This window comes from Agelaius tricolor, unplaced genomic scaffold, assembly GCF_023055355.1.
Source record: "Agelaius tricolor isolate 1412-34295 unplaced genomic scaffold, bAgeTri1.0.p SCAF_22, whole genome shotgun sequence".
Classification (NCBI taxonomy): domain Eukaryota; kingdom Metazoa; phylum Chordata; class Aves; order Passeriformes; family Icteridae; genus Agelaius; species Agelaius tricolor.
The window spans coordinates 661,412-674,943 of record NW_027269282.1 but is presented as its reverse complement, the minus strand read 5'-3'; the positions used below and the strand labels follow the sequence as shown (position 1 = coordinate 674,943).

The 13,532-nt window shown below is 56.9% G+C and overlaps 1 protein-coding gene across 2 annotated transcripts in view; it reads right to left on the bottom strand.

Annotated features, from left to right (window-relative positions):
- Positions 1-6,556, bottom strand: part of SLIT1 (slit guidance ligand 1) — a 60,798-nt gene extending 54,242 nt beyond the window's left edge. For both annotated transcript variants that reach the window (XR_011682171.1, XM_071446150.1), the window contains exon 1: positions 6,232-6,556. Coding sequence is in view for 1 of the 2 variants with exons in the window: in XM_071446150.1 (XP_071302251.1) it covers positions 6,232-6,434 (203 nt within the window). In the remaining variant the exon portion in view is untranslated. The remainder of the gene's footprint in view (positions 1-6,231) is intronic.
- Positions 6,557-13,532: the final 6,976 nt, after the last annotated feature.

Here is a 13,532-nt window from a genome sequence, read left to right as displayed (position 1 = left end):
CTCTTTGGCTTATCCCTCCTGGAGCTGTTCACACCATGGATGAGAGGACAAGTGCACCTGAACTGCTCAGTTATAGATGCCTACTCAATCCCAGACCAGATGGGTCTCCTGGAGCATCCCATTTGGGATGTAGGGCTTCCTCCAACTAAGAAATATCCAGTGTTAGGAGCCTTGCATCTCTCTCACTCTTGGTGCCCAGGGCTGCTCCTTGGCTGCATCACTTTAAAAATTAATCTTCCCTTTTTCTGATCTTCCTCCTCTAGCAGCCTCTCTCCCCCATAGGACACTTGCCTCTGCTATTTTGAGCAGCAAGTGCATCCAAAATGCATGCTGGGGAAGCAGGCAGTCAGCACAGCCTCAGAGCCTGAATGTAGCAGGGAGGTCTGAGATGATTCTTGTGGGGACAGCCTTGGGCCAACCCCACACCAACACCATGGAGAGGTCCCCTCATCCCACCTCAATTCCTTCTCACTCCCAGCAGTGCCACAGCCCCAAGGACCTGGTTATCCTTACTGCTCTCCTTACTGCTCCCATTGCTAATTGGCATCCTGGTGCTGTACAGCAGGAAGCCTCTGCTCCTCTCCTCACTCCTACCACTGCCATACCTGGCTGTCCCTCCAGTGGGGACAGGGGCCAGCTGCTGGAGCTGGCCTTGGAGCTCCTTGCACTGGAAACCTGCCAGGGAGCAGTGATCTGGGTCTGAATCCCCTGGATGAGGCCATTTGCTAACACACAACTCTGTGGATTTACTGCTTTTCAGTAAAACACGCACAGAAACGTCTCCTTGCCTCTCAGGTTTTATAAAAGGTTATTTCAGTAGCAATGAAGACCAAGAGGATGCATCTGCAGCACCAAGTACCTCTGGAGTGGGCAGGGAAGCATGAAGGACTCAGAAACAAGACAGACTCCCTTGGTTGCCCTCATGCCTGTCCTGCTCCAGTACTCTCCTCCACATCTGCCAGAGAGCAAATCAGAGCAAGGATACAGGAGAAGCCCCTCTTCAGTGGGAGGTCATGGGCTTGTACACCTTTCCCTGGACAGGACACCCGTTCCTGGTGATAGCCCAAATCCCTTCTGTTCCCCCAGGCTGCAGGTTCTGCTGCCCTGTGGGGGTCCCTCCTGCATCCTCAGCCTTTTATAGCTGCCTCACTCTTCTGCCAGAGGTTTGATAGGAAGCAATGAAGTAGGGGAGAAAGAAACTCAAAGCAAATGCACATCCTGTTGGAGTCCCTTTCTGTAACTGGGCTGTTTCTGTGTGTGCTGCCCTGCACTGGCACCGTGGCCACCATGCCCAGCCCACCCTGGGACCTGGGCACAGCAGCAACAGCATTGGAAGGTGCACGTGGGAGACCCACAATTAAAGCTGGAAACAGCTCCCCTTCCTTGCTCCCACCTCAGCAGCAAGGAATTGCTGTTAGCACAATGCATCACTCTGGAGGACCAAAGTGGCAGCACATTTAAGGCAAAAATATCTGTTTTAAAGGATGCAATAAAACAGAGCCAGGGAAGGGTTTATAGGGAAGCAATTGCTGTGTGGGGTGAGAAGTGGTCACCAGAGGCCAATCTGCCTGGCTTTATTGCCTGTTACTGGTGACTTTTCCCAACCAGGGGACAATAGATCCTCCACTATCAGCCTCCACTTCAGTCAATACAAACACGACATAGTTTTTTAAACTAATATTTTTCCAGCATGCAATTCCATAGAGAGTGAGAACGCAGCGTTACCATGGCAATATATAGACAGCATCTGCCTTGGACGTAGCTGAAGGGAGAAATTGGAATAGAATTGCAAATTTCCTCTGTCCAGGAAGGCTCCCAAGGAAGCCACTGCAGTGGGCTGGGCAGGCTACCTTCCCAAGCCATCCTGCATCCTCCCAGTGCCCAGCACTATCTCTCCTGAGAGCTGAGGGCTGCAGGGCCAGCCAAGCACTGCCCTGGCTGGACCAAGGTCCTGCATCCTGCTCCAGAGCTCTGCAGAGCCTGCACGGACCTTTGCAACCAGACTGCTCACTGGGAACATGCCTGGGCACTTCAGGGAAGGGACAGGTTGACTTCCTCAAGGTGCTTCCTAAGAAGGAGCATTGCCTGAAGCCCCTGAGAGGAGAAGCAGACCAACAACTGGAGTGGAATGCAGGAGTGCTGCTGTGATACACCAGCCTGGCTGCTGCAAGACATTTTGATTAACTGGTGAGAGGTAGATGCAGGTGAATGGATTAAACATGCTCTGAACAAGAGCTTGCTGCTGGAATTTTGGCAGGGGATGGTTGGGCAGTATGCAAGAGTGCTTCAGGTGCAGCCACCCTGGCATGGGGCTCCCACACCCAAAGGCTGTGGCTCAGCACCCCTTCCCTCCACCAATGCAGACAGAGGGATGGCAGACTGGCTACAGACTGCATGGGCCCCATTTCAGCACAGGCAAACCCCCAAAGTTTGGGAACAAGGCAAACAGAAGCCCCATTAAATGCTGAGGCCAGGGACTCTGCAAAGGAAAAGCCAGAGCCAAGAGGGGTGCAGTGATGGGGACCCCCAAACCCAACTCTGCTGCCTTCCACATGAGGGGAGGGACACAGCACAGCCCCCAGTGGGGGGATATTCAGCTCATCAGAGAGGAGGCAAAAGGGGCAAGTGGGGCAATTCTCAGCTGTCAGCCAACAAATTCAATAGCAGAAAAGAGTGACATGCCATCCCAGTCAATTCATCCCCTACAAGCAAAGAGCTGGGCTGGAAGCTGCCATTTGACAGTGGCAAATTTGCACTGACCCTGCTGGCGTGGGGAGAGCTATCCACCTCCTCAACAAGGCCGTCTGCTCTTCAGAGACACTTTCAAAGGAAAAAAGAAAGAAAAGCAAGCGAATGGGGAAGGGAATCGTGACCTTCTACCACAACTCTTCTCTGGTGGCTGAGGCCTGAGGGACTCCTGGAAGCAGATAACACTGTAGTGCTGGAGGATTATCACCTTATCCTGCCTACAAAGCCTTCGGGCCTCTGTTGTGCTTGCCAGAAGTGTAGGCAGGAGCACAGGCATCTGTGAAAAGTGCCCAGAGACTTTGCTGCTTCCCACCTTGCTCAGCCCTGATCCAGCCAGAGGGCAGGTGCACAACCCCCATTTTTGTTGGGTTGCAGACTAAAAGGCACTTAGGGATCAGTGTGCTGTGCCCTGGTGCAAGGGAAGAGGGGTCCTGTGTCCCCCCATGCAATCATCACTCATGGTCCATCCTAGACATATCTGCAGCCCTTACTCTCTACCAACAGCATAGCACCCACCAGGAAGATATCACAGGGCAAACTGAAGCAGAAGACAAGACGATTTTCCCCCAGCCCATGATTCTCCAAAGTTGCAGTGACTCTGTAAGGCAAGTAATTCCCTGTTCTTCAATGGAAAAGGCTGTATTGCAAAAGCAACACAGCACAAACCTCATCACAGCATGCTGCTGCCTGAGCATTGTGCCTGAGTCCCCACAATGGCAGTGCCAGGAGGCCTGGCTGCCCTGCCCAGGGGCATGACCCATGGGGCTCAGCCAGGTGGGAGGCTGGAGAAAGCCTGGAGGCTCCAAACACCACACTGGCATGCAACAGGTAAAAAATTCAACAGCAGGGACATCCCTGCTCACTGCCACTGTGGGATGCATGGTGAGGTTGGCATTGCTCATGCTGTGCATCTCAGCATTTGGGAAAAGAGGTGTGCAGTGGGGGGCACTGGTGAGAGGCTGATGACTGCCCACAGAGAGCTGACCCCTGGAAAGAGCAAGTCCTGGCACAGCCCCTGCTGCAGGCTCCCCTGTGGCTGCTGCTGACCTTGCTCCATCGAACACTGAGAAGCTGGAGACTGCAAGGTTGCAGCCTGCTTACAGGGAATTGAAACTCACTTACGAGCTGTTACAGCAGGATTTCACTGCTAGGAGATAGACCTGCTCTGCACAGACACCCTCCAGCACCTGCATGGGTGTGCAAAACAGCAGGAAGTAGTTATCCAGCAGACAACACCCACGAGAGAGTAAGCATGTCTAGCTCAGTCCAGACAGGAGATCCGGCATCACCAGCTGCATTAAAATCCAGAAAACCCAATGCTGCTGAATGGCAACAGGCATGGAGGACCAGGTCAGGGGAGGCAGAATGGGAGACAGCAAGCAGGACCCACCTCCAGAGCAGGAGAGATGCCCTGCCAGAGCAGGAGTGAGACATCCAGCAGGGCATCCTCCATTAGCTCACTGCAGCCTTGCTTCATTTGAGCAGTGCTGAGCAAGGGGCTGGATGTGGGCAGAGCTGGGGACCCGATGCCAATTCTCCCCCAGGACCCTGCACCCAGGTGCATGGATGGAGAGCTGATGCCAAGGACCCCATTAAGCTCTCCAAGAGGGAGAAAGGGATAGTGCAGTCTATTCATAAACCTTTCCTCTGCCCTGGGCACAGCAGAAAGGGGGATCCAGTTTCAGACCTCATAAACTTGGTCTATGGGATGGCAACTCACAGCAGCCTGGTTGCCGTGCTGGGTAATAATCATTTGTATGAGGATAATTATGGTGGGAGAAAAGAAAACTCCTCTAAAGTGGTACCCTGCAGAGCTCTTGATGCTGCATGCTGGGTGCAGCTCTGGCAGCTGCCAGGCTCTCTGCAGTCCATGCATGCAGTCCTTCCCTGCAGGGTCTTGGCCCATCTGCAGGCAAAGGGCACAGTCAAACTCCAGGAGCTGCAAACAGCAGGGCACAGGGACAGGAGCACTGTGTGGCTGTCCTGGAACATAGCCTGCAGCTCTGCTGCCCAAGGAGATAGCAGCTCAACACTTCCCTGCACTGCAAGGGGCATGTGGGAGCAGCCTGGCCCCCGGGCCAGACAGCTCCTGTGCCACTATGGTCCATTGCAGCTACTGGGATGGGGCACCTGCTGCTGCTGAGCAGAGGGGACAGGCTGGGGACAGCCCTGCTCTCCTGCTGTTCCTGCGTGCCAGGAACCTCCTGCCAGCAGCAGGTTGGACACGTTCAGCTCATGCTGCTCTCCCTTCTTGGCCACAGAACCCCAGGCAGGCAGACCTGCCCAGCCAGGCACCAGCAGAGGCCCCCTCCTGCTCGGGGGAGCTCAGCAGGTAACACGGGACCCACACAGCCAGCTGGACCTGGACTGTGAGAGAAAAACCTTCCTCATGGGGGCCCGGCTAAGAGAGCCAGGGACACCTCCCAGCACCCCTGAGGACGTGGCAAGGGATTTGATGAGCAGTGAGGTGCAGCCATAGGGGACTGGAGAGGATGGGTGAGCTGTCTGGCTCACGATAGGTGATCTGCACGGCTGAAGGCTGATCACGCATGGGGGAATCTCAAGAGGGGCTGGGGCAATGGGACCTGATCCTAAGACGATGTGCAGCACTCCCAGGAGAGCTTCCTGGGGACAAAGGGGTGCTCAGCACAGGTAGGGGCTTGGGGTGACAGGAGCCCTCAGAGAACCCCTGTGGCCGTGTAGCTACCCTGTGACAAGCCACTGGAGGGGTGGCCACACACCTGCCGGGGGTGCCATGGGGCTCACGGACCCACACACGCAGTCCGTTCTGGGCTGCCCCAGCGCAAATGCCCCCCCGGAGCAGCCCACTCCCTCGGGCACTGCTCCAACCCCAACCCCGCTGCACATCCTTGCACAAAGACTGGCACACGCGGGCTCTTGCATATGCCGGACCCCTTGCACGACCCTCAGACAGAGAAAAGGCTACACACACCCCCTGCCCCAGCAGGCTCTCACACACACCCTGCTCTCCACCTCGACGGGCTACTGCACCTCCCTCAGGAAGGGGATGATACACGTAAACTCACTTAACAGGCCCTTGCAGAGGTATCCTCTGGACGGGAATTTACAGACACACAACCCCCGGGCGCAGCGGGACACTGCACATCACCCACCCCACCAGGTTCTTGCACTCGCAGCTTTTGGGCGGCCGATCGTGGCCCCACGGGCATCTGCACACGTTCTGCCCGTAGCCGGCACGGCGGGCGCTTGCACCCACCGCAGACAGGCTGCTGCCCACCCCCGCCACGGACAGCCCCTTCCACACGCATCCCCGGACGGGCTCCCGCACGCACTCCCGAGCTCAGGCTCCGGAGCGCGTTCCGCGCCCCCGCGGGGCACTCGCTCCCCACGGGCTTTTGGCCACACGCCCTCGGACAAGCCCCGGCCCCGGCGCCCCGCCGGGCTCCCGCACCCCCGTCGGCGCACGCCCGGCGGCGACGGACAAAGCCCGGCGGTACTCACAGGCGCTCGGTGCCGCGGGGGATGCTGCGGGGCACGGCGCGCAGGGCCGAGCCGTGGCAGTCCACCGTGGTGCCGCTGCAGGCGCACAGCGGCGGGCAGGCGGCGGCGCGGCCCCGGCACAGCGCGGCGCACGCCAGCAGCCAGGCGGCGGCCCGCAGCCCCGCCGGGACCCCCGCCGGCTGCCCGGGGGTCGGGGCGGCCATGGCAGCGGGCAGCAGGGTCAGGCGGTGCGGCCGCCGCGCATCACCGGGGAGAGGAGCGGAGCGCGGCTCGGCTCGGCTCGGCTCGGCTCGGCTCGGCTCGGCTCGGCTCGGCTCGGCGCGGCGCGGCTCGGCTGCGGGGCGAGAGCCCCGTCGGCGCACACCGCCCACCCTCACTGCCGCCCCATCCCGCAGCCCAGGCTCAGCCCCCGCGCTGGCTCCTCCCTCCCGCCCTGCCCGCCCCGACGGGCCCCCCCGCCGCCACCGCGCCCCTCCCCGCGCCCCCGGTACCCGCGGCGGCCGAGGGAGCGGCGGTCCCGGCCGGGCAGGGCACGGGCACCCCGGCCGCCGGAGCCGTCGGGGCTCTACACCGCTCCGACCATGCGGGAAGGTGGCTTCGGGTCGGTGCCCCCACCTGGGACAGGGGCTGCGGTCGCGGAGCACCCGAGTTCTCCGGGAGAGGGGCGGGCAGCGGCACCCCGGGGAGAAACAGCCTGGGAGCCAGGCGGCCGCAGAGAGAGCATTCCCACCTCTCCTCGGGGGTGCCGAGAGCTTTCGCATCCCCTGATGTACCTAAGGGAGCCTTGGCCTGTCTCCCACCCGGCAGCCTGAAACCTCATTCCATCATCCACAGAGTCCGGGTGAGGCACGGGGACCTGGCAGCCCACGGGGAGCACAGGACAGGCTGGCGCGGGTCACCCGGGACGGTGCCTGGCCCGGCAGTGGGAGTCCCGCGGCTCAGCACTCCAGCCTGCAGGAGGGACTTGGGTGGCAGCTCTGCTTTGCTATTTGCCCCACACTCAAACAGCAAATCTTGAAGTCCTGGTTATGGCATTAGCTATGCTCTTTTCCATTCCAGAGGAACACCTTTAAAAATAAAATAACCAAAATGTCTTTTTGGCTAACCTACGGGGAATAACAAGGCAAAGTACACCTATCTCAATGCAAAAGGAAGTGAAGCCAAGAAATCTTACAAGTTTGACCCTAAACAGCTGACATCTCAAAACCACAAACTTTGCATTCATTTTATTGCCTTCCATTTTTTTTCCCCCTATGATCTGCAAATGCAAGGCAGGAGGGTGTGACCAGGAGGGCTGGTCACCTGTTTTATTAATGACACCTGAAACACTTGTAACCCCGTGGCTCCTTTAGTGCTGGGTCCTTTAGAAAAACAAAAGGTATTTTGATGTGCCCAACACAGCCTTGGCTTCTGACAGCAACTGCTACAAATGTCCTCTTCAGAGAGGAAATCCACAGAAGGAGGGGAGACGGGAGCCTGTTGCGCTGTAGGAGCACAGCAGGAGGGTGGTGTGTGAGCATGGACACCCCAGTGCAACAGGGCATGGTGGATATTTGCAGGGATGGTGGCAGGTCCCAGGGCTGGAGTGTCTCTTAAATCCATGCCCTCTGCACATGGAGCTCCACAGGCTCCTTAATCAGGGCAAGAGGGAGGTGTCTGCCTGGGGTCCTGCTCCAGCAAGGGCCACCTCACACACACACAGGGTTGCACCAGCTTGGCCCAGATCAGCAGCTCTTTTCCATCCCAAATGCCGGCTCCCATCATCTGTCTGCATTTTCGTGACATCTCCTTCCTCTGGCCCCAGTCCCGGGAGGAAGCTGTGCCTGAGATGGATGAAAGGGGTTTGTTCCTCGTTGCTACCCAGCAGCCCTGACAGCAAGGAAGATGAGCTGCTTCCCAGGACTCTGGGAGCCGACCCCTTGTTGGCAGAGCTTCTGCAGAGGTGTCCCTGCAGCCTGTCCTGGGGCTCACAGGGAGAGCCTGGTGGCAATGGCACCTGAAAGGGTCTGAACTGTAGACCTTGGCTGAATTTTGGGGGGTGAAGGTTGTTTCAGAATGGCTTGGTGCCCCCCAAAAGGCTGCTATCAGTGTGATGCTTGTGACAGCCCTCCCTCACAAACTCCCCTTCACCCCTTGGCTGGCAGAGCAGAACCAGGTCTCCCTAACCTTTACCTCTGGTGATGGCAAGAAGGTGGGAGGGAGTGAGGGATCTTGTTTCCTCTGTTTTTTTGCAGCACTCACCCCAGGCAAACCCTTGTGATCTGCAGAAAAAGCAAATTCTGTCCATCTCTGCGTCCAGCTGCAGCAACACCCAGTCACTGACACGGGGCTGTGGTCTTGGCAAAGGGAGGAGCTGGCAGGGCTTGCCTGGAGCCCACCACACCTGTCCTGGTTCCAGTGGGAGTACAGGACTAGGAAGCTGAAAACTCCATTTCAAGCTGACATCCACATTTTCTCCTGTAGGTACCTCAGCTCTGCTGTTCTCTGTGAGTTTTGGCCTCTGCCTGCCAGGCAGCCAGTGCCCCATGCCCCAGCACCAGGGTGCATCCCACTGAGCTGGGCTGCCAGCCATGGCTGACCCCTCAGCATCTGCTCCAGCTGCAGGAGCAACACCCTTCCAGGGCTGCCAGCACAGCAAGGGCTGAGCCAGGACAGCAGTGGGGGGGACAGGCTGTGTACCCAGACTCAGCCCCTGGTGCATTTGGGTGATCCCAAGTCACCCAGGCACCCTGATGGGGTGGGCCTCAGAGAGCAACAGCTGCCTGGGAAAGTCCCAGGGTTCCTCTGAATATGGATGAGGAGCAGGCAGAAAAATAAACCCCAAACTTCTTTATCAGGGGAGGCCTGGTCCTGCCGTCTGCCACCGGGATTTGGGCCAAACTGCTTGATAGAGAGAGAGACCATCTGGATCGTCTGATGGGCTTTGGATTTGGTTAAAATGAAGCAGAAGCTTTTTTTTGTAGGAGTTTCCATGGGAAGATCTGGGGAAGGGTTCCAGAGTACGTGCCAGACCTGTCGTGCAAAGAGATGCGAAGCAGCTACAAAGCTTCAAACAAAAAATTGCTGCCAATGGGAAGCCAAACCCCCCAGGGGAGCATCCCGGCATTTCCTCCCACCCAGGACAGGTCACAGCTCGCCCCTGTTAGCTCTCCCGTGGGCTGGCCTGGCACTGGGTCCCATGATAGCACCTTCCAGCACGCCTGGGCTTCAAGGCAGTGTCTGTACCCTGGATTTGGGCATGCGGAGGGGAGGCAGCACACACTGGTTCATTTGTACCACGCTTTGAAGAGTGCTGTGGCTGTCACCTGTCCACAGCAGTGCTCAGCCTTTCTCAGGGTGGGATCAGGCTGCTGCAGAGCAGAAGTGTTTAAAACACAGGTAGTAGGGTTCTAGTGCGTTGGCTGTGGCTGGACACCAGGTTTCCCCCAAATCCACTCTGTCCCTCCCCTCCTCAGCTGGCCAGGGGAGAGAAAATATAATCAGAAGCTCATAGGCCAAGGTATGACCAGGGAGAGATAACCAGTTACCAACAGGGGCAAAACAGACTTGACTTGGGGAAATTGGTTAAATTTATCACTCATCAGATCAGAGGAGGATAATAAATAAAATCGAATCTTAAAAACATTTTTCCCATCCCTCTCATCTTCCCAGGCTCAGCTGCACTCCCAGTTTTCTCTACCTCCTCCATACCAGTGACATGAGAAGATGGGGAATGGGAGCTGTGGTCAGTTCATCACACTTCATCTCTGCTGTTTCTTCCTCCTCAGGACAGGGACTTCTCACATTCCTCCCTTGGGCATCCACTGGCTCTGCTGTGGGGTCGTTCACAGGCTGCAGGTGAATCTCGGCTTCACTGTGGACCTCCACAGGCTGCAGGGCTACATCCTGCCTCACCCTGGGCTTCACCACGGGCTGCAGGGGAATCTGCTCTGGTGCCTGCAACATCCCCTCCCCCTCTTCTTTCACTGACCTTTGTGTCTGCAGAGTTGTTCCTCTCACATCTTCTTTCTTCTCTACAGCTGCTGCTGGTGTTCTGCAGAAACTTTTCCCTTATATACATTATCCCAGAGCTGCTACCACCATCACTGATGGTCTCAGCCTTGGCCAGTGGTCACTCCATCTTGAAGCTGACTGGCACTGGCTCCATCAGACATGGAGGAAGCTTCTGGTAGCTTCTCACAGAAATCCCCCTGCTACCAAAGCCTTGCCACACAAACCCAGCACAAGCACAGGTGCATGGTGCCTGCTCCAGCCTCCCTGCTGAGCCATTGCCAGCTGCAGGATCTGTCATCCCTTGCACTGGGGCTGTGCTTTGAGCCCTTCCTTCCACCAGCAGCACCTGTCTGGGGAGCAGTGGCCATAAGACCCAGCTGGAGCTGTGTTGGGAGTAGAGTGGCCATAACCTTCAGCTTCTAAGTGTCCCCCCAGAGATTTTGTGCAGGGTGGGCTGCTGGGCTGTCCAGGGCCACATCTGTCATGCCTGGCCAGCTTGGCTCATGCTGGGAGGCCAGGCTGCCTTTGTCCTGGCTGACACACTGGGCTTGGGAGAGCAAGGCATTGTGTGGGAGCAGGCCTGTGTGTCAGCCCCATTAGGGTACCTCTTGGGCTCCTGTAGCACAACAATGCCCTTGATGGGTCTATTATAGAGTGGTGCAGGCAGCTGGGGGCACTGGGATCATAGTAAATCTCTCCTGGTTAACAGCAGCAGCAGGCAGGGCTGGGATGTGCTCTTTCCTGTGTCTTTCTAGGGACAAGCCCTCCCTCACAAACAGCATCACCCTGTGACTGTGGCCAGCATTGCCTTGCAAACTGCCAGCACTGCCCTGTGAGCATAGCCAGCATTGCCTGCTAGACACTGCCAGTGTTGCCCTGTGAATACCACCACCATCACCCCCCAAAGATGGCCAGCACTGCTCTGTGAAGGTGGCCCCACCGACTGCAGGAGCCAGGCAGCTCTACTGCCTGGTGATCTTCACCACTGGGACCAAGTGAAAGGAACAGCATCCACTGACTGCTCTCAGATGATGCCAAGGAGGTGCCAAGACTCCCAAGCAGGTGAATTTGGCCCCAGCCTAACACAACAGGGACCATCCAGGTAGGGGGAACCCAGTCTGTCTCACTGCCTTGAACAATTGTGGAACGGCAGGAGAGGGACAGGCTGCAAGGCACTGCATCCCTGCTTTCTGGTGTGGCTGAGCAGAGGGGCTGAGCCCTGCAGCCTGGCTTCCCCAAACCAGCTCTAGCCCACAAGGAGAACATTTGCAGCAAGCAGCCCAGATGCAATGAGGAGATGCTGCTCCCAGCACGGCCGGACACACGGACCGCCGGGGGGCTCGGCAGAGCAGTGCAAGCTGGTTTGAATAAACCACACGCCATGAGGTGTCTGTGAAGCGCCTTGCACATGGAAATGCTATTGTTGGATCAGGGGCTCCAGGGTCCCCAGATGTAGCAATTGTTCCACATCCGTGCTGTGCATACACACACACTCTTTCCCACTCACTCTGCCTGCAGCCACTCATTAACCCTCCTCAATGAAGATGCATTGGAGGGATAATTTACTGTTTAATAGACTAACTTTCCATTTGCTGTTGCCAAGCACATCCAACATATTTCTCCACGGTGCCATAAACTGCAGCTCCTCTGCCATAAAACCCTGCCTCCCAGAAAGAGCAGGTGGGTTTTCAGGACTCAGCTGATGACCTTGGCCACGGGGTAAGCAGAGACAGTGTTCTGTTGCTAGAGGAACAGGGCTTGTTCCCACCAAGCCCTTTCACCCCGCATTGCACTGACATCCCTGGACTGGGAAAACATCTAACCTGAGAAATAAGGAGTGCCTCAGTGCCTCAGTCTGATGGATGAGGGAGGCAGAGGCTCTGTCCTGGTTTTCTTGATGAAGATGCCCTGGGTGCAGATGAGCATGCTTCTGCTCCATATTTATGGCTAGCTGGCAGCTGGTGCCATGCTGGGCTGTGATCAATAAGCTCCATGCCCGCTTGGGCTCATTGTGCTTCCACAGTTGCAGATGGTCTTTCTGTGCCTTGTCAGTCCCAAAGTTGTGAGCATGTGTCTCTGCATCCTTGCTCCTCCTTCCCCAGCCCTTACAGAGCCACAAGCTACTAGAGAATGAAAGAAAAGTCAGATTCTGCTCAACCTGGGACAAGGGAACTCCTTCCATATCGACTTTGCCTCCATCACCCAAATTTCCACACTATTGAAGATGAACTTTCAGGCTGTAGTTTCTGCAGGAAGGAGCACCAGTCCCAGAGGCATGAGCCTGAAGGACTGGCTACCAGGGTCTGGCTCTGAAGAATGGCAAGAGGATGCTAGTAGCCAAAAATAACTTGAAAAAGAGAGAGAAAGGGTTCAGCTTGCCTTGTGACAGCTCTGCCTGGCCCTGGATGCAGGCACGGACTCTCCTTAGAGCTGGAGGACCATGCTAGGGGCTAGCTGCAGAGCTGATTTTTGAGGATACCCTCCCCAGCCTTCTCAGTGCTCTTTATGCTTTTGTTCACTTTATTTATAGTCCCAGCCTCCCTCCTCCTCCATCTGCCAGATGTAGCCGAGGAGGAAGGAGCAGGCGTCTCCAGGCCTGCCCCCAGCACATCTGGCGCAGCCCCTGGGGCTGCGGGCGGGCAGGGGGTCCCGTCCTGCAGTGTGTGCTGCCAGCCCCCTCTTGTGCTGCCGCTGCAGAACGGCCTGGCACAGGCACAATGCAGCCAGAGCCTGCTGTGCAAGAGGTTGCCGAGATCCTGCTCCACAGGGAAGCAAGGCTCAAGCTTTGTAAGCAAAAAGGTTGGAAGAAACAAACTCTAAAAGAAGCACAGGTCAAGACAGACACCCCCACATCACTGACCTGTGCACACATCAAGTCACATGCAGCCATTGACACAGGCAGGCTGGCACCTCTATTCACCACAATTCCCAGTGGCACAGGAGCTTCAGCCAAAAGCAGAGCATCAAATGGGTCACAATTCTCTCCAGTGGAAAAGGAGATGTGCTTAATGTCATGTAAGGCACTGCATGGGAGGGCTGGGTGGTGGATTTGTAAATCTTCCCCAACAGCAAGGCAGGGGAGCTGGTTTAGCCTGGGAGAGGAGGAACTGGGGAGGGGGCCACAGAAATGACCACTCCAGCTGTGACTCAGCAGAGAAAGGAAAGCTTGTCTCCCTCTGACCCAGACTAAAATTGAAGGCTGGAGCTGGGAAGTATCTGAACCTCACCCTGTGATGCATGGCTCAGCTCCTCACACAGGAGCCCCAAAACAACCCCATCACATTCCTCATGTATGAGCACTCCCCAGG